Source organism: Chiloscyllium punctatum, chromosome 9, assembly GCF_047496795.1.
Source record: "Chiloscyllium punctatum isolate Juve2018m chromosome 9, sChiPun1.3, whole genome shotgun sequence".
Classification (NCBI taxonomy): Eukaryota; Metazoa; Chordata; class Chondrichthyes; order Orectolobiformes; family Hemiscylliidae; genus Chiloscyllium; species Chiloscyllium punctatum.
In genome coordinates this window covers 111,703,380-111,724,418 of record NC_092747.1, presented here as the reverse complement: position 1 = coordinate 111,724,418, position 21,039 = coordinate 111,703,380, and the positions used below count along the sequence as shown (strand labels likewise).

The 21,039-nt window shown below is 42.0% G+C and overlaps 1 protein-coding gene across 2 annotated transcripts in view; it reads left to right on the top strand.

Annotated features, from left to right (window-relative positions):
- Window positions 1-21,039, top strand: part of fgf14 (fibroblast growth factor 14) — a 513,640-nt gene that overhangs the window by 353,575 nt on the left and 139,026 nt on the right. For both annotated transcript variants that reach the window (XM_072578066.1, XM_072578067.1), the window contains exon 2: window positions 19,816-19,926. In XM_072578066.1, coding sequence (XP_072434167.1) covers window positions 19,816-19,926 — 111 coding nt within the window. The remainder of the gene's footprint in view (window positions 1-19,815; window positions 19,927-21,039) is intronic.

Below are 21,039 nucleotides of genomic sequence, written 5' to 3'. Positions count from 1 at the left end.
GTCACAAGTCGGTTAATGTGGTCCACAAAGGTTAGTGCCGCCATCTTTGTTCTACTTCCTCACATTAACTCTTGATTCTGGCCATTGCTCCCACATTGCTCCTCTAAGACTCATGTCTACCACTCTCAATATTACATTCAGCATCTTTCCTGTCACCAACTTATCTCCCAATATCTAACTCTTCCTGCCCTCTGCGTTTCCAACTCACTTGGGACATCTTACCACCTTTTCTGAAAGACAAAGACCAGGCCCTTCACTGACCGTAGCCCCCTTTGAATGTTCACTACTGCCTGGCTATCGCAAAAGCAAGGAAGAAAAGACAAAGATGCCGCAAGCATCTAAGTGGATGCAAAACAAGTCTTAGCAAGGAAATCAAGCACGGAGTTCCAAAATTAACCCTGTTTTGAAGTATGAGATAGGTGCCTGTTCTGTATGCAAAGTGGCCAGACAGCAGCACTGCAATGTAAGCTATTGGTGAGCATGCATCATAACAGTGATAACTCTTTAAGAGTATTTCGTTAACTGTAGTATTGAAGTGTTGGCCAGTACTAATAGTGAGTCCCAAATGTGGCCTAGTGGTGTGCTGAAGTCAGTGCTTTACTGAAACCAATCCCTGCACAGAACGTGTTCATGGAGTGTGCCCTCATGTGTTGGGAAATGTTCACCAAAATGGATACCTGGAAAATTGCCTGATATTTTTGAAAGTTTCTTGACAGATATTTTCACTGTTCAGTTTCTCTCCACTGTCTGGGAAAATAGCAACCTGCATAGAAATAAGGTGAGATGTTAATGCATGCAAATAGGCCTCTCATTGCTCACTCGTAAAATTTTCATTTTGCTGTTAAAACTTTGGATTTGTTTTTTCTTAATGTGAATTTTTTTCTGTTCTTGTCATACTTTACCAACTGACTCACCATTGCTCATGTCATTTGGGATGGGGAAGATTCTGCCCAACATTTCAAGTCCAATATGACTCTTCATTAGAATCCCAGGTTTATGCTCTGTACATAGGAACACAGGACTTGGGAAAAGATGTGGACCATTCAGCCCTTCAAGCATGCTCCACCATTCAATAAAATCGTGGCTGATCTGATTGTGGTCTGAATGCAACTTTCCTGCCTGCCCTCATAACCCTTGACCCCTCTGTCTATCAAAAATCTAGTGCTGCCTTAAATGAATACAATGCCCCAACCTCTACATTCTCCAGGAAAGAGAATTCCACAGACTAACAATCCTCTGAGAAGAAAAAAATTCTCCTCATCTCCATCTTAAAAGGGAGACCTCTTATTCTTGTCTGCGATTCCACAAGAGGAAACATCCTCCTGATATCTCTGCAATCAAGTCCCTCAGGATCTTACATGTTTCAATAAGAACACCTCTCCTTTTTCCAAACTCTAAGGGGTAAAAGCCTAACCTGTTAAGCCTTTCTTCATGAAATAAATCTTACACCCCAGGAATGAATCTTCTCTGAATTACTTCTATACCAATTGTATCCAGTTTTTAAAATAAGAAGGGAGGCGATGGCCTAGTGGTATTATCAGAGGATTGTTAATCCAGAGACCGAGGTAATGTTCTGGGGACTTGGGTTCAAATCCCACTATGACAGATGGTGGAATTTGAATTCAATAAAAATCAGGAATCAATCGTGAAACCATTGTCGATTCTTAGGAAAAGCCCATCTGGTTCACTCATGTCATTCAGGGAAAGAACCTGCCATCCTTACCTGGTCTGGTCTACATGTGACTCCGGAATTCTCTGGGCAATCAAGGATGGAGAATCAATGCTGGTCTGGCCAGTGAGGCCCTCATCCCATGAGCAAATCTTTTATAAAATAAACCGTACTTCAAACATGGTCTTGCCAAGATCCTGTGTAGCCAAAGGGAACAAGTTCTGATTTTCTAACATTATTTATCATCTACAAACTCTTTACCATCCCTTGACAAAGTGAAGAGGCAGGTCGGGATACAAAAAGTTTCTAAAGGGATATTGATAGATGAGGTAGGTAAACGAATAGTTGGCAAATTAAGTATAACATGGGAAAATGTGATGTTGTTCATTTTGGAAGGGAGAACAAAAGAATAGAGTATTATTTAACAGGAGACAAACTGCAGAAAGCTGTAACACAAAGGGACTTGGGGTATTTGTGAACCAAATACAGAAAGCTAGCGTACAGGTAATCAGGAAGGCAGTTCAGAGAAGGTCCACTAGGATGATCCCCGATTAAAAGATTGTCTTCTGAGCAAAGATTGAAACTTTGAAAAATATAGATTTGACCAGGAAAATGCTGAGAGGATATTTCCCCTCATTGAAGACCTTAGAACCAGTGGGCACAGTCTTAGAATTAAGATTGAGATGAAGAGGAATTTCTTCTCTTGGAGAGTTGTGAGTCTTTGGAACTCCTTACCACAGAGAGCTGTGGGGGCAGAGTCCTTTTGTATATTTAAGGCTCAGATGGATAGATGGATTCTTGACCAGTAGGGGAGTCATGGGTTATGGGGAAAGAACAGCAAAGGGGACCAGAGGGGTGTCAGATCAGCCATGTCCCTTATTGAATGGCAGAGCAGGATTAGCACCTGAACAGCCTGCTCTTGATCCTATTTGTTATGATCTTATGCACAACTTACCTTTGTACCAAATTTAACCATCATACATACGGACCCCTCATCCAAGTCATAGTTGTACATCGTAAATAGATACAGTGCCAAATAATGTCTGTTAGACTCTACTAGTTGCAGTTTACCAGCCAAGAAAAAAATTTATCCCTAGTCTCTGCTAACCAATCCTTTATCTGTGTTAATGTGTTATTCCAGACACAATGTGCTCTTGTCTTATGTTGTAACCTTTGATGAGATGCCTTATCAAAGGATGAGATGCCTTTTAGACAAAGATATAAATGCAAGATGCTATTGTAATGTAAGAGATCTGTGCATTTTCTGTACGTTTTTCACTGTTCAATGTATTTTCAAATGTTGTCTTTACAGGCTCTAATCAAAGGAATTAATGAATTTCATAAATTAGATCAACCAGATGGTTGTAATGATTAGTAATTTTAGTTTTGGATAGATAGGGCTATTTTTGACAGCAGTCCCTGCACTTTTGATTTTGGATGATTGCTACAATACCTAGCTGAGCCATTTTATTCCCAATCTTTCTGAGAGCCTGTGGTAGAAGCCACATTCCTTAACTGGCTAAGTTCTTGCTAAATGCAAACTGATTCCATTTATTCTCAGATTCTTGTATCACATATTTTGTGTAAAAGGTCATCAATCAGTGTTAATCCTGTTCCATGAAAAACAATGCATACAACTTCTGGGCCTATTGCTATCTCCCTGACGCAATGTTAATTACATGAGAAATGTCAGAATGTGAGCCTAGCCAGTCAGACTGAAATTGCCACTTGAGCCATGTATTCACCTCGTGTAGTGCCTTTGGGAAAATTGTATGCTTTTCCATGGTAGTACTTTAAAGAGTTGGATGATTATTTTTGTGCTTTCAACTGAATGGTGGGGCAGAATAGTAATTGTTTACCAGAGAAGGGCCAAGGACAAGGGGTTTCAATTCTGAGGAGAGAGTGGATTGTTCTCTTCAAAGCAGAGCAGGTTAAGGAAAAGTTAAATACAGGTGTCTTCAAAGCTATGAGAAGTTCTGTCAGAGCAAATAACAAAACACCCTCTTTCCATTGAAGGAGGGTTAGTAACCAAAGGACATAGGTTTAGCAAAAAGCACAAAAATAGATTATAAAGGCTTCTATATGCATGTAAAGGGAAAACATTTGGCCAAGATGACTTGGGTCCATTACAAGAGAGCAGAAATTATAACATAGGATGCAAAAATAGAGAAGCTAAGAAATTAAGAATTGTATATGAGTCTGAGTGACATGGGCTATGGCAAGAATTGTGGTAGAACCAGACAACGGGTAACACAGTGGCCCAGTAGTTAGTATTGTCGTCTCACAGCACCAGGGAAATGGATTGATTCCAGCCTCAGGTGACTGTCTGTGTGGAATTTGCATGTTCTCCCTTTGTCTGTGTGGGTTTCCACCCCCAGTCCAAAGGTGTGCTGGTTTGGTGGTTTAGCCATGCCAAATTGCCCATAGTGTCCAGGGATGTGCAGGCTAGGTGGATTAGCCATGGGAGGTTTTGGGTTACCAGGATAGGGTAGGGTGGTGAGTCTGGATAAGATGCTCTTTTTTAGAGTCAGTGTGGACTCGATGGGCTGAATGGCCTGCTTCTATACTGTAGGGATTCTATAATTTTACAAAGTAGGCGACAAGACTTATCTCCACATTCAGAACATCTCGTTGCATGTTGTATTCTTTTGCTGAGCGGTGAGGCGAGTTTGTCAGGAAGCAGCAGTGAGTTACTAATTAAGGGGAAGTATTGCTTGTGAAATGAGTTATTAATGGCTTAACTCACCTCATTACTGTTCAACCTCCCATTCTGACAATTGTGGGGGTTGAAAAGTATGGTGCTAGAAAAGCACAGCAGGTCAGGCAACATCTGAGGAGCAGGAGAGTTGACATTTCGGGCATAAGCCCTTCATCAGTAATGTGGAAAAGACTGAGAGATAAAAGAGGGGATGGGGTGGGGTAGGGGGATGCTGAGGGGGACAGTAGGTGTGATGGTTTTAGGTGGATGCAGGTGGGGTGTGTTTGTAATAGGTTGGTGGGGAGGGTGGGAGGGTGGAGAGGATAGGTGCGAAGGGAGATGGAAAGGTGGGACAGGTCAAGAGGGCAGTGCTGAGTTGGAGGGTTGGATCTGGGGTGAAGTGGGGGGTGAGGAGAGATTTGGAAACTAGTGAAGTCAGTGCTGATGCCACGTAATTATAGTGTCCCGAGGTGGAAGATGCGGTGTTTTTCCTCCAGTTGTTAGATGGCTTTGATTCAACTGTGGAGGAGGCCCAGGACTTGCATGTCCTTGGGGGAATGGGAGGGGGAGTTAAAGTGGTTGGCTACAGGACGGTGGGGTTGTTTGGTGCATATGTTCCCTGAACCACTCCACAAGTTGGAGTTCTGTCTCCCCGATGTGTTTCACCTGTTCTGTCTCCTCTACGTCAGGGAGACAGAACACCAACTCCCGGAGGGTTGGATATAGTAATGCATGAATAAGAATGATGTCATGAAAGAGAAGGCATTTAGCAATGGTCAGGAGCACCCTGGCTTCAAGGATATGGAGCAGTGTATGACTACATCTGGCCTGGTCCACTTCACACACCAGGGTTTGGTGAGGTAAATGTGCACTGGTGTGTAGATGAGAAGGCTGGGGAAGTGCAAAGCCGATGGGGTTCACACGAATGGAATTTGGATGTTTGGGCTTTCAACAATGTGCAAAGATGGAGGCTGGAAGCCATTGTCTGAAGAGTGTTCACTGTCTGTTTCACTGTGCTGGAAACCGAAAGGACACAATGCAAAAGGAAATGACTGTGATCTCATTCAGAGTGGGCAGAGTAATTGTCTTGACCTGTGAGGGGACAGAGGAACTGCAGGGCCCACTGTTGTGAGGCACTTTAGAGAGCAAGAACATTACACACAGACCTTTGGACTGTATAGGACACAGACTTGTGAGTCCCTAATCCCTGGCCATACTAATGCATTGCCTTTGCTTGTATTCTTGATGAAGGGCTTTTGCCCAAAACGTCGATTTTCCTGCTCCTTGGATGCTGCCTGAACTGCTGTGCTTTTCCAGCACCACTCTAATCCAGAATCTGGTTTCCAGCATCTGCAGTCATTGTTTTTACCTCGAATACATTGCCTCCTGTAGGCTGTACACCTCCCTGCTCCAGAAAGCACCGGTAACCTCACTTACACTGACGCATTTAGACATAGAGGCCAGGGAAAGAATAAAGATGTTGTAAGATGAGGAGAAATAGCATCATCAGGATCTATTACCTTGCTTCCACATGGTGCAGCAGGCACTCAACATAGCCATTAATCCATGGTGCATCCTGTATGGTTATGAAGGTAGGCATCAGACTGACACAGTTACATTTGGGGCTATGCAGTTACTCAAACAACCAGATGGAAGGCCAAAGTATCGCCACTTATAAAATGTGACAAATAATGTACAGTGCATTGTCAATCATGCCACTAAAGTGCCCTCAACAAGTTTTCTTCTTTTTCTCCTTCCCTCTGTGACTCAGTGCAACCCTGATTCCACAGCAGGGGTGGGAAGAGCCCGCACAGCAGGACAGCCCATTGGCCTTGGAGATTTGAACAGGTGACTTTTGTATTTGGAGAGGCCAGACATGCTGAGGCAAGTGGGCCTTGCTCAGTTTGAACTTCTTCGGGTCAGAGAGGCAGAGAGTTGGAGGTGGAGAACACTCCATTGTCCTGAGCGGAGACTTCTGAGGGGCCTGTGTGATGATCCCTCCTCCAGCTGGGTACCTCCCTTTGTGAGGAAGGGGCACCTGCTGTGCTTGCCCGGTTCCCCTTTCTCCTTTTCCCATACCAACCTGAGCCTGGGCATATTCCTCGTCTCTAGCCGTCCTCCAAGGGCCAGTGGGTTTGAGCATTTCTTCTTCGGCTAACAGCATAGCAGTCACAGTATGGTACTTATTAGATTGCACTTCACACTTTCTAAGGCTGATGTTCCTACCAAGGTGTTAGTGTGAGTGCTGGAAACAGCCTTTGCCGATACCTCCTGTGAAGCCTCAATACTCACATCCTCAGAGGCTGAGGAGGTAGTTTCTGAGGGAGCTAGCTATTTCTCGACAGAGATGGTGGGTATGCTGGTAGTTCTTGCAAGGCCAAACAGAGGGAAAGTGTCACAGTCAATGGTTAGAGTGGTGTGCAATGAATGGCACTGACAGTAGGTTAATGGGAGAGGTGCAGAAGAATGAAGAGTGGTACTTACTTTGACATGGATGTCTTGGAATCCAAGCAGCATTGGTCCCAGTCTTCTCCTGTGAGGGTTGGGGTTCTCTTCTGGTAGGACTGAGGAGTCGAATGTCAGGGGCCTCTTCACCCACCCAGGCCCTTTTTTGCCCTGCTGTGTGCTGTCTCCCCCTGTAATAAGAGAAAGGGGGAGTTTGAGTGAGGTGAAAGTGGCATTTGTGCTGGTACAGGAACATGGTTGAGGGAAGATGTTGCAGGCAGTAGTGATAATGGAGGAACATGAACCTTGGTGGGATATGGGCTAGGTAGAAGTGTTGAATGAGTGTGAGGTGGCAGAGGGAAGAGTTTGGCACCTATCCTGGTGCAGCAGAGAAGATCATTAACATTCTTACAGTAGCTGCTGGCTCTTCCTTGACACCAGCAGGATGGTACTGGCCCTGGTGGTGACCTCAGATCAGGTTGTCAGGATCTGATGACATAACCTCCTCTGGGAACAGGACTGCTTGGCACGGTGGTTCAGTGGTTAGCAGTGCCGCCTCACAACACCAAGGATTTGGGTTTGATTCCAGCCTCAGGCGACTGTCTGTGTGGAGTTTGCACATTCTCCACATATCTGCGTGGGTTTCCTCCGGGTTCTCCAGTTTCCCCCCACAATCCAAAGATGTTCAGGTTAGGTAAATTGGCCATGCTAAATTGTTCATAATGTTTAGGGATGTGTAGGCTAGATACATTAGTCAGAGGAAATGTAGAGTAATAGGGTAGGGGAATGTCTGGGTGGGTTACTGTTCGTAGGGTTGGTATGGACTTGTTAGGCTGAATGGCCTGTTTCCATAGTGTAGGTATTCCATTCTATACTTTAGACCCCTACCTTGACCAAGACCTCCATGTCCAGCATGGAGAATCACAGTGCCATCTTTCCTTTCTCTGACATCTTCCAACACCATCCCTCACCAAAGAAGGCATTTTCGGAATGCTAACGCTCATCAATGTTTCAAGAAAGCACCAGTACCAGTTATCCCATGAGTGGTGAGTTGTTTAGGGAACCCACACTTGGAAAGGTGGGACTAGGATTGGATGTGAGGGTTGCCGTAGGGGTTGTGTAAATAGCTAATGAGGAAGATTTGGTAATATACAGTAGAAATCTTGCTGGGCCTTATGGATTTTGACGCAACTTGTGATGAGTGACAGAAAATCTAATTCAGCCCTTGTGTTTCTTTTCAATGAGGAAAAGATACACCCCAGAATTAAAGAGTCAAGTGATTGGGGAAAATGAAAGGTTAAAGGAAATTACTATTGGCAAGGAGACATTAATTGGGCTGTAATTTGATATGTACCCAGAGCCTCGTATTTGTAGGTTGAGGGAGGTGGCTATATCGATAATGCATTAGTGATCATCGTCCAGTAAAGATTCTGGAATAATTCTACAGATTCTGGAATGATTCCTGCAGTTTAGAACTAGCAAATATCAAATCACTATTTAAGAAAGGAGCAAGAGAGAAAATAGGGAACTACAGACCTGTTAGCTTATCACCAATAATGCAGAAAATGCTAGAATCTATTAGAAAGACTGCAATAAACAAATGTTCAGATAATAATAATCTAGATGTAGGTAGCGATGGAGAATAATCTTTGATGAACTTGTTGGAGTTTTTGAGCATGTTACAAAAAATTGACAAAGGGGAATTGATTGATGTAATATACTTAGATTTTCAGAAGGCCTTTGATCAGGTTCTCCAGAGGAGGTTGGTTAGCTAAAGTAAAGTGCATGATATAGGGGATAAAGGGCTGACATGGAGTGAGGATTGGCTAACATGCAGAAAACAGAGAATAAGAATAAGTGGGTCATTCTCATATTGGCAGACTGTGACTAATGTGGTACTGCAAGGATTAGTACTTGAGCTCCAGTTGTTCACAATATATATCAATGATTTTGAAGTTGGGGACCAAATGTAATATTTTCAAATTTCCAGATGATTAGATTAGATTAGATTCCCTACAGTATGGAAACATACAAAGCTGGATGGAAATCTGTGTTGTAAGGAAGATGTAAAGCAGCTTCCAGTTGAGTTGGACAAGCTTTGTGAGTGGACAAGAGCATCACAGATGAAATATAATGTCAAAAATATGAGACTGTGCACTTTGATAGGAGAAGCAGATGTGCAGTGTATTTCTTAAGTGGTAAGATGTTAGAAGGTGCAGAGGTACAAGGGAATGTGGTGTCCTTGTCAATAGGTAACTGAAGGCTAACATGCAGGTGCACAAAGCTATTTGGAAGGCTAATGGTATGTAAGTCTTCATCACAAAAGGATTTAACCACAGGAACAGTGAAGTATTGCTTCAATTATATAGAAGCTTGGATAGACTGCACTGAGAATACTGTGCATTTTTAATTTCCTTACCTCAGGAAGAATATCATTCCCATAGACTGAGTGCAAAGAACATTCACCAAACTTGTTCATGAGATGGTAGGTCTACTCTTTGAAGAGAGATTGAGCAAACTGGGCCTGTATTCTCCAGAGTTTTGAAGAATGAGAGGTGATCTTAATGAAGCCTACAAAATACTTAAAGAGATGGACAGGGTACATGCAGATGAGATGTTTCTCCTGGATGGGGAGTCGAGAATCAGGGGGTACAATTTAAAAACAAGTGGATGCAATTTAGGACCGAGATGAGGAGAATTGTTTTTGCTAAAATGATTGTGCATCGTTAGAATTCTATACCCCAAAGCACTATACAATATTTGAGTCATTGATTATGATTAAAGTAGAAATTGGGAATCAGAAATTTATCATTGTGGTACAGGGTTATGGCATTAGTGTGGGTAAAGGCATTGAAGTGTTCTGTTAGCCTCGATCATATTAAGTCATGGAGCTAGCTGGATGGGCTGCATGGCCTATTCCTGTTCTTATGTTCCTAAGGCAATTAGCAAAAAAGAACACAGAAAGGGCAGGTGGCTGTGTGGGGAGTCGGGTGTTTGGGAGGGTTGCATGGGGTAGTGGCTGACATTTTTTATACAATGAGTTGTCCTGAGCTGGGATATTCTGCCTCAAAGGACAGTCAAAGGACAGGATATTTCCACATTAACTTTCAAAAGGAACGTGTGCAAATACTGGCAGCAAAAAAAATAGCGGATGTCAAGGCAAATAAGAGGGAAGAGTGGGATGAATTAGATAGCTCTTTCAAAGATCCAGCACATGCAGGATGGGTCAAACAGGCTCCATCTATGTTGGATGGTTCTATGCAAATCTGGAAGGTTCTGTAGGGGGTGCAGGGTCTTTGATGCTAGATTGATATTTCTCTGCTCTGGCAAGGTAATGTTTAACACTTAAACAGTAAAGACAGAAATTCACCCCAAGCATGTATGAAGTTGTGATATTTTAACAGAAATTAAAAATGCTAGATTCAGTCCAATGTTTTTGCAGCCCCTGATTTCATCTGATTGCATACTTAAGGGAAAGTTGAAAATATTTTCAGTTAGCAACGTCTTTGTTAAATGCAAACTTGTTTGAGATCCTTTGTAATGCATTACAGAAAGGGTTAGTTTCCTCAAACATTTATGAATTAAAAACAGATATATTTTAACATAGAATGCAAAATACATTTGACTTTTAAATGCCCTCTGGAAGATTATGGATGGTAAATAAATGCTGGTGTTGTGATCCTGTGAATGAATAAAACAAGTAATTCAGAATTTACGACTTTATAAACAACATAAAGCATACCTTGATATTAGGAATGCTAACATTTGTGTACTTTTTAACTACAATATATAATTGTAGAGAAATGTACCTGTTGTCAGCCCACATGGGTATATAATTATTCTATCAAAATGAAAAGACAGTGTTAATTTTTTATTCAATTTAGGCCTTTGCTATCTGAAATGATCCGCCTGTCTTATGTGATAATACAGATCTATTGTTTTGAGATTTTCCCATGGGATATCTGGATCTTGACCAGTGATAGACGCAAATATATTATAATGTGTTTCTCATGCTTCGCCTGGATCCATTTATAAAAATATAATATTATTCTGCAAGTATACTACTCCTGCTCAAGGTTTAGATCTCCACTTTGGTTATGGTGGTTGGTTATTGCACATATTAATTTTGTGAGATATCACTTACAGAGGCAGTCAGTTTCACAGCAGTGCTGCAGTTTTACCTATCCAGCTGCATTCACCCACTCCAAAACTAAGCACAAGCTGATTAGAGTCTGCCTTCTGGGATCAAAGCTCCTTGTAATTGTTTAAGCTTCAAGAAACAATCCAATGAGGAAATGAAAAGTAGGATTATTTGTGGTTCCAAGCCATGTGGTATTTTCCTTCATTAGACACTTTTGACTTAGATTCACAGTCTTTCATTCAACATTAACATTGAAAGATAAAACTACACCAGTCTTAAAATGATTATCCATCAGACTGCAGGGTTGGGCTTCATATAATTTTGAATCAAATTGAATTCATAATTTGTCTAGAAATATTAAATGATAACCATCAAGAGCACAAGTTAGTGCATGAAGGATTGATTATCCTTAATTAAAATTATAGAATCCCTACAGTAAAGAAAGCGGCCATTTGGTCCATCAAGTCTGAACCAACCCAGACCCAGTCCTCTGCCTGTAACCCTGTATTTTACCATGGCTAATCCACCTAACCTGCAAGTCTTTGGACAATGGGAGAAAACCAGAGCCAAGAGTGTAGCGCTGGGAAAGCACAGCTGGTCAGATAGCATCCAAGGAGCATAAAATCGATGTTTCAGGCAAAAGCCCTTCATCAGGAAACCCACATGGGGAGAATGCACAGACTCCACACTGACAGTCAGTCAGTCACCCAAGTCTGGAAGCGAACCTGCATCCGTAGTACTGTAAAGCAGCAGTGCTAACCACTGAGCCATTGTGTTTTCCATTCTTTGTCAAATGTATTTATAAAGGATGATCCAATAAACTCAGCCTACCCAAGTTCCACAGCAGCTTCTAAAAGTGCTGTTTGAGAAGTTGTGGCAGCATGATATAAATAAAAAGCACATTATTTATCAAAGCTAGCATTTAAATTAATAATATTATTGTAGTGTGACTATGACTAAGTAAAGCAGATATAGTGGTGAGTGCAAGCAAAGTATTCTTTATTCACTTATTTGAAATCTACACTGTTTAAAGAAGTCCAATTTGTCACAGACTTGTTATCATGTTCACTGATTGAAGAAGTCATCAATGGATCCAAGTTTGAGTAGACAAAGTAAACAAAACATTTAACATTCAAAGAATGTAGTGCCAAGCTGTCTTATTTTTTAATATTACAGGATCAATGTACAGAATCTTATTCATCAACCATGCTTTTGCCAGCTCTTTGAAAGAGCCATCTAGGTAGCCTCCACCATCCACCTCTCCCTGATTAAGATGGTGGCCTTGAGTAGGCAGTGTCCAGAGTCATAAGCCCTGGGCTTGTCCGTTCCACACCGCTTTTCCTTACCCATCTTCTTTTTTCTTTTCTCAACTGTAATGTTGAACTTCTGACTTATTTCTTTATTTTTCTATTTTGAACCTAAGATTTTGTACCCAGGTACCTTTGTACCTGAGATGGCAATGGGACTTGACGATTTTGTAAACTTTTCACCGTATCCTTGTATCCCTACACTTGAGTACATATGACAATAAACCTAATTCTAATGCCACTTCCCATAGCTTTTCAAATATTTCTCTTCCATGCATTTATCCAATTCCCTTTTCAGAGTCAAATTTGGACCTGCTTCCTGCCAGTGCATTCCAGATCACAACTACTCACTGAATAAAAACATTTCTCAGCCTCATTCCTCTATTTTCACAATTATATTGAACCTGTGTTCCTCTGGTTACAAATCCTTCTGCCACTGGAAACAGTTTCTCCTTATTTACTGAAACAAAAACCTTCATACAATAAAAACAGAAAGGCAACTATAATTTATAAACACACAACTGTATATTGTTTTTATAAATTTCACTTCCTCAAGCACGTTGTGGATTTTTAATCCTTTGTTCCAGACTTAAAGATGCCAGAAATTTTACTATGACGATATTGACTGCATGCAGAGAGAAGGTTAAAGCTTCTGGACTATTCACCTGCTTGATAAGAATGGTCTTTATTTTTAAAAATGTAAACATTTTAAATTAAATGTAGCTTAAGGACAATAACTTGCAATGGTTTGAATGTAAGTAAAACTGAACAAGAGGGACAGTGATGACAGCACTTCACATTCTCCAACTCAGTTCCAGAAAAAAACTGCAGGGCAGAGTCTTGTGGAGGTGTTAGGGGTGTTAGTCTCTCGCCTAAGAAGCTGGTGAGAACTCTATAGTAATCTTGCGATAAGGATGCCTCATCTTGGGCCCCTCAGGTACTTGACAGACCAACAGACCTCCTTCCTGGGGTCAGAGACCCTGAGGTTAAAAGACTACCCCCTCCCCCATGAACTGCCAGCCAAGCAGAGATGGTGACTGCTGTTGTCATGACACCCACCCAAGACCTGATGTCTTGGATGGAGCCAGGTGGACAGGTGACTGATGTCAGGGTGGGTTTTGTGCAGTGTTGTAGAGGAGGGGAGATTTTAGGAAGGGTCAGCTGTAGGGGCAGGAGTTTGGATCTCAGATGTCTCCCACATCCCTTTCAAAATGCTGGAATCCTCAATCAGTTGGTGAGTGCCTTTGAACAAGGGTCTGTCCTACCCCTCACCCTCCCCCCACGCCACCATAAGTCCCATTAACCAAAATGCCACAGTGATCCCTCCAGATCTCCAATGGTTATGACCAGTAGTGGGCACGATTAGGCCCTTACCTTCTTCCTTGGTACTTAAGACATGAAGCCCGTCAGTGTGCCTTCCTACCATGGACCCAATCAAGGTGAACACAGGAGGGCAGTGGCGTCCTTACCTGGTACCATCCCACTTGACTAAACACCACTGCCATGAGAGGAAGCTCATGATTTCACCCTTGGAGTTGTACAAATAAATAAATCAGTGGTAGTGAGACAAATCTGAACCAATGTTACACCAATGTTGGAGACAAAATGGGAGGAGATAGGCTGTCTTGATTTAATCCAATGTTTAACAAAATGCATTTTAATAAGTGAAAAATATAGTGAGTTCGAATCAAACTTTTCCAAAAGGAAATTTTAGGGTGCACTGTTGCTTTAAAGCATCCAGTGATGAAGTTCGTACAAATCTTGGAGGAGCTTACACAACTTATCCTTTGATTGGAATTCCTTTCTTCCTCTGAATTATGAACTCATCAAGCCTGTCTCTTTGTGTAACATTAAAACCCACTGATTCCCTTTGATTGAAATCTCATATGATACAAAGAATTTCTTGAATTAAAAATTCCCCTTATGGAACTTCATGTGAATTTCCCGGAACTTGCTAGAAGAAATATTGGTAGTAGTAAAACCAAGGATTTTGAGTTCTTTTGAGTGTAAATTCAGGCCACTTAATGTGAATTGCTTGCTTATCAGAGAAAAAAAAGATAAATCCTGGATATGAGATCTTAGTCTCAAAAGTCCACAGCCATAGAGTCATACAGAAACAGACCTTTTGGCCCACCATGTCTATACCAGTCAACAAACAGCAAAGTACGCTAGTCAGGTTTACCTGCACTTGACCCATAGCTTTCTATGACTCAGCATTATAAGTATGCGTCCACATGCTTCTTAAATGTTGCAAAAGTACCTGCCTGCACCACTCTGTCAGGCAGCACATTCCATATTTCCACACCCCTCTGTGTGAAAATTATTTTTGTTTGATCTCCTGTAAACTGCTTGCACCTTACCTTAAACCTTCTCCAGTACAATCACATCATTCCAGTAGTGTGGCAAGCAGAACTGCACATTCCATCTGTGGCTTAACCAACATTGTAAAAAGTTGTAACAAGACTTCCTTGATTCTGTATTCTATACCCAGCTAATGAAGGTAAGCATCCCGTATGCCTTCTTCACTACCCTATCCACTTGTGTTGACACGTTCAGGGACCTATAGACTTCTATACCACTGTCCCTTTGTTCCTCAGTACTCCCTAGGGACCTACCATTCATTGTGTATATTTTTCCCTTACTAGACCTCAATGCATCACATTGCACTTCTCATAATTAAATTCCATCTGCCATTGCTCTGCCCAATTTGCCAACTTATCAGTATCAAACTGTAGCCTTAGGCCACCCTCCTCATTATCAACAACACCCCAATTCTATGTCATCTGCAAATTTCTTAATTACTAGTTCTACATTCACATCCAAGTCATTAATGTACAGAACAAACAGCTAAGGTCTCAGCACCAAACCCTGTGGGACACTGCTGATCACTGGCTTTCAATCACAAAAAGAACTCTCCGCCCTAACCTTTTGCCTCCTATTTGCAAGCCAGTTTGGATCCAGTTTGCCAACATGCCTTGGATCCCATGGAATCTTACCTTTTGGACCAACCTTCTATGTGGGATCTCGTCAAAGGCCTGACTGAAAGTTCATGTAAACCACATGACCGGCATTATCTTCAACAATATATTTAGTCACCTTTTCAAAAAACTCAGATAAATTAATCAGACAGGATCTCCCTCTAACAAATCCATGTTGACTATCCTTGATCAATTCCTATCTTTCTAAGTAATGATGAATTCTGTCCTTCAGAATTTTTACAATAATTTCCCGATCACTAACATCAAACTAACTGGTCTACAATTACCTGGCTATCCCTGCTGCCCATCTTGAACAAAGGAACCACACGAGCTATTCTCCAGTTTCCTATGGCCAGAAAAGTATTAAATGTAATCAACCAGGGTTCCAGCAATCACCTCCCTTGCCTCCCATTATTGCCTGGGATTTATCCACCTTTACACTTGAAAAAGCATTGAATACCTCCTCCTTCTTAAACTTAATGCGTTATAGAACCTCACCATCCCAACTCTTATCCCTGGCTACAATGTAAATACAGATGAGATGAGATAAAACTCTCACCCGTGTCCACTAGCTCCACACACAAGTTTCCCCTTTGATCTCTTTACTCTTACGCTGGTAATCTTCTTACTCTTAATATACTTAGAAATGGCCTTGGGATTTTCCTTGATCCCATTTGCCAAAGATACTTTGTCGCCACTCTATGCCCTTCAATTTCCTTTTTAGGCAACCGCACACTTTCTGTGCAAGGTTTGTGAAGGTTTGTAGCTCAGGTTGAGGTTTAGGGTGTAGGTTTGCTCACTGAGCAGCAGATTTGATATCCAGACGTTTCATTACCTGGCTAAGTAACATCATCAGTGGTGACCTCCAAGTGAAGCGAAGCTGTTGTCTCCTGCTTTCTATTTATATCTTGCTCCTGGATGGGGTTCCTGCGGTTTGTGGTCATGTCATTTCCTGTTCATTTTTTGAGGGGTTGGTAGATGGCATCTAGATTTATGTGTTTGTTTATGGCGTTGTGGTTGGACTGCCAGGCCTCTAGTAATTCTCTGGCATGTCTTTGCTTAGCCTGTCCCGGGATAGATGTGTTGTCCCAGTCGAAGTGGTGTTTTTTTTTCATCCATGTGTAGGGCTACGAGGGAGAGAGGATCGTGTCTTTTTGTGGCTAGCTGGTGTTCGTGTATCCTGGTGGCTAACTTTCTTCCTGTTTGTCCTACGTAGTGTTTGTGGCAGTCCTTGCATGGAATTTTGTAGATGATGTTGGTTTTGTCCATGGGTTGTACTGGGTCTTTTAAGTATGTTAGTCTTTGTTTGAGAGTGTTGGTGGGTTTGTGTGCTACTAGGATTCCGAAGGGTCTTAGTAGTCTGGCTGTCATTTCTGAAACTTCTTTGATGTACGGTAAGGTGGTTAGGGTTTCTGGCTGTGTTTGGTCTGCTTGTCGTGGTTTGTTCTAAATTTACCTGCACTTGACCCATAGCTTTCTATGACTCAGCATTATAAGTATGCGTCCACATGCTTCTTAAATGTTGCAAAAGTACCTGCCTACACCACTCTGTCAAGGCCATATTAAGAGTAAGAGGATTACCAGAGTTAAATTTAGTCTTATGGTTACTATCCCAAAAATGCTCATCCATCTGATAATTTAACCAGTTGTCCGGCTTCATTCTCTTGGACTAGGTTGAGCACTGCTCCATCTCTAATGGCACAAAAAGCTCTCCTGGGTGCACTTTTAAAAATTCCACCCCGTCTGATTCTTTCACACGAAGGCAATCCCAATGAATGTTCTTCTGATTTGTGAGGGTTGGTTAGCTTGGTTGGCCAAATGGCTGAACTGTGTTGCAGAAAGCCAGTGGTGTGGGTTTAATCCCCATGTTGGTTGTGGTCGTTCAAGAATCCCTGCCTCCTCACCTTGTGCCCCAGGATAGTGGAAATGCTGTCACACTGTTTATCATGCACCTTAAGCCATAGATACCCAACTGTCACTCCCTCTTTCTCTCTAAGGGAGTGTAATATTGAAAGCTAATTACCTAACCTTCTGATATGTTTTGCTAAACCTGTAATGAACAATGGTCCAATGACTCTTGAATTGCTCCTTCTGATCTATCTACATGTTACAAGTTGACTTAGGGACACTAAAGAAAGTGCTCAAAAAAAAAGCACTGGGATAATACTGGAGCTAGCAGGTCATAATTATCAGGAAAGTTGAACAAGCAGGGGCCCTTTTTCCTTGAGGAAAGAGAAAGGTGAGGAGTGACTTGATTAAAGAATTTAAAATTCTGAGGAAACCTTTCATGGGTATAATTAGAGAAGATGGTTCCAATAGTGGGAAATATCAAAACTAGAGAATATAAATGCCAGATAGTCGTTAATACACCCAGTAGGGAATTCAGGAGAAACATAATTCCCCAGAGAGTGATGAGAATATGGAACTCACTACGTCATCAGTCAGTGAAATGAATGGTGTCGATGCGTTTAAGAAGAGGGTGAACAAAACACATGAGAAAGAAAGGATGAAAAGGATGTGCTGATAAAATTGAAATAGGAGGCTCGCGTGAAGTATGGAATGGACCAGCTAGGCTAAATAGCTAGTTTCTGTGTTGTAGTTTCAATGGGAATGTGATGGAACCATCAGAAGTTTGACAGAGACAGGGACATACCTGGTGTTTTTGCCTGGACTTAAGAGTGAGGAGGCCTTTCATTCCAAGCTCTGCAGGTATAGGTGGAGTTGATGATTACACAGGTGGTATTGGCTCCCTCACCTCTTTATCAAAATAAAAGATTTCTATTTGTAACTGGAGGGCTTGCCTTAGGCATGGGGAGGGGCTGATATTTGGGCATTTCTGGTTGTACTGTCCCAGAGCAACAAGACACATACCTCAGACGACTACCTGTAGAAGGAATCACCCTGATTGGGAACCTAATGATCCAGGTGCACCATTTGATGTCAATCAAGAGTTTCGCTTCCCCAGACCTCATAACCTTTGTCGACTGTGGGAAGGTCCACACACTTTCCCCATGTTACACTCACTAACCTTATGGAACTTCAACTTTCTTTCATTTTAAACTTTAATTTTTAAATAAGGTAAAGGGATTTATTTCTTGTTGTAACACTTCATGCAATTTAAAAGATTCATTTTATATTCATTTAATACATATTCTTTAACAAATAATAGTGTGTTGCTCCTGAAATTGCAATTAAGTGTTTATTAAAACAGTATGGAGAACAGCTTTTAGCAATGAATTTTGATTCGGGCCCATTTCTAAATCATTCATAAATGCATTAAATTTAGTAAGAATTATGTGGAAAATTGCTTTATGTGTTTGGTGTATTTGTTGTATCAAGATCATTGCAGACGTTCTTACAGTAATGCTTCTGACAAGTTGTTTTAGCTGGCCCAGACAACTTGCTCAGACATGTTGCAGAATGACAGAGCATTGTCCTTTCAGTCATGGAGCCAGACCAAGCAGAGGAACAGTGTCCTCTATCTTTAGGGCCAAACGTGCAACAGGGAAAGGAACCGCTTGGCTTATTGTGCTCATGGTGTCTCTTCACTAGCATAAAGTCATTGAGTCATTCAGCACAGAAGCAGACTCTTCAGTCCAACCAGTCCATGCTGACCAGGATCCCAAACCAAACTAGTCCCACCTCCAAACATTCCTTATTCATGTACTTATCTCAATATCTTTAAAATGTTGTAACTGTACTCGCATCCACCACTTCCTCTCATTTCATTCCACACATGAACCACTCTCTGTTTAAAAAAAATGCCCCTCTTGAACTTCTTTAAATCTTCTCCTCTCACATTAAAAATATGCCCCCTAGTCTTGAAATCCCCTACCCGAGGGAAACTGCAGCTGCCATTCACATTATCTATACTCCTCGTGATTTGATAAACCTGTATGCAGTCACCCTTCCACCTCCCCATGTTCCAATGAAAAATGTGCCAGCCTATCCAGTCTCTGCTTAGAGCTTTTCAATCGATCCTATTTTCCCCCATACCCCTGAAATATTATCTTCCTTTACAAGTATTTATCCTTTTGGAAGTTATTTGTGAGTCTGCTTCCACCACCTCCCTCCCCCTTTCAGACAATGCATTCCAGATCAAATCAAAACCATTCACTGTATATTAACAAAAAGCTTCCGTTTCTTTTTTTTCGCCATTTTTATAAGTTTGTGACATCTGATTATTGACCCTCTTGTCATTGGAAACAGTTTCTTTTTTATTTATTCTATCAAAACTATTCAAACTTTGAACATGTCTTTTAAACCTTTTCTTAACCTTCTCTGCCCCATTGGCAAAACATCCAGCTTTCCCATTCTCTTCGGAATGTGAAGTCCCTCATCCCCAACATAATTCTGGCCAATTTATTCTGCATCCTCTCCAATGTCTTTGCTCATGACAGATAAGTCTGACAATGGTTTTGAGCGGCTCAATGTAACTGGCAGCAGTTTAGTAGAAAAGGAATCACCAATTTTGTGACCTTGCCTTTGAGAAGAATTGTTGGGTTATTGTGGAAATGCAGCTATGAGACTGGTGCAGTGAGTGTGACTCTCAACCAGAACCTTCACCTGTTTTTCAGATTCTCAGCTCAAGGGTATAGTGACCAGGTTATATTGCAGGCAAGGCTTCTACTTGCAGATGAACTCTGATGGAGCTGTTGATGGAACAAAAGATGACAGCAGTAATTCCAGTAAGTGTTAACTTTATTTCAATCTAACAATAACTGAAGTATTTTGTTGATTGTAAAGCAATTTGATAGTTTCTGAGACTGTGAAAAGTGCTGTGCAAATTTGAATGTTTTTAATTTTTGAACTTAAACTCTTGGGTGACAAGGTAGACCTATGTCTGGAAGCCCAGATTGACATACCTAGGCATGACTAAGAGCAACCATTGTTCCCTGTGATTCAGTTCAAAGGCAGTCACTGTGTTTTGGGAATGGGACAGCTCCTCTTAGGATGGTCAGATGGCCTGTTCCCTTGAACGTCCACCATTCCTTTCAAGTAATGACAAATGAGGAAAAATCAGTCCTGGCACACAGGGCACTTTGACAAGGAAGAAAATTGCCTCATACAATGGATGAAATTGAATGCTAACCCCCTTCTCAGGTGGGGACTGGGAAGCAGGGTGCGTGAGGGTGATTGGAGTTGAGTGTGTGATGCTGGAAAAGCACGGCAGGTCAAGCAGCATCTGAGGAGCAGGAGAATCAACATTTCAGGCCTAAGGCCTTCATCAGGGTGAGGGTGATTGTTGATTGAGGCATGGTGGCACCAGGTGGAGAGCCTGACTTCCACCAAGGTGTTGGGAAAGATTGGCTTTCTCACCCATAGACGAATTAAGACCTATTTAAGTGCCTCATCTTGCCACCAGTTGTACTCCAGCAATGGTGAGCAGGGGGAGACTGGCGTGCCACACGTGGGATGACCCTTTCCTGCTCAGGCATCCTATGCCCATTGCATATCCGCACCGGGGGCAAGAGCCATCTCTTTGGGTAGACAACTCTCTGTGATCCACATCAAGACCCTTACCTCCATCATCTCCACCACACCGTTGCCAGGGCTTGTTGGCTAACCCTGAAGAGCCAGGCCCACTTTCCTGGTTTATGAGACCTTCCTGGCAGCTCCGGATTCCCGGCCTGGTGCTCTCTCAGCTGTAGCCACTACTCCCAATGACACTGGTGGGCCTGAAGAGTTACCAGCTCCTCATTGGCTGACAGCCATTGAAGGCAGGATCCCATCCTTGAAGACCCAGCAAATGTGACCACGTGCAGGATTTGGACTTAATCCCACCGGGAATCCTAGAAATA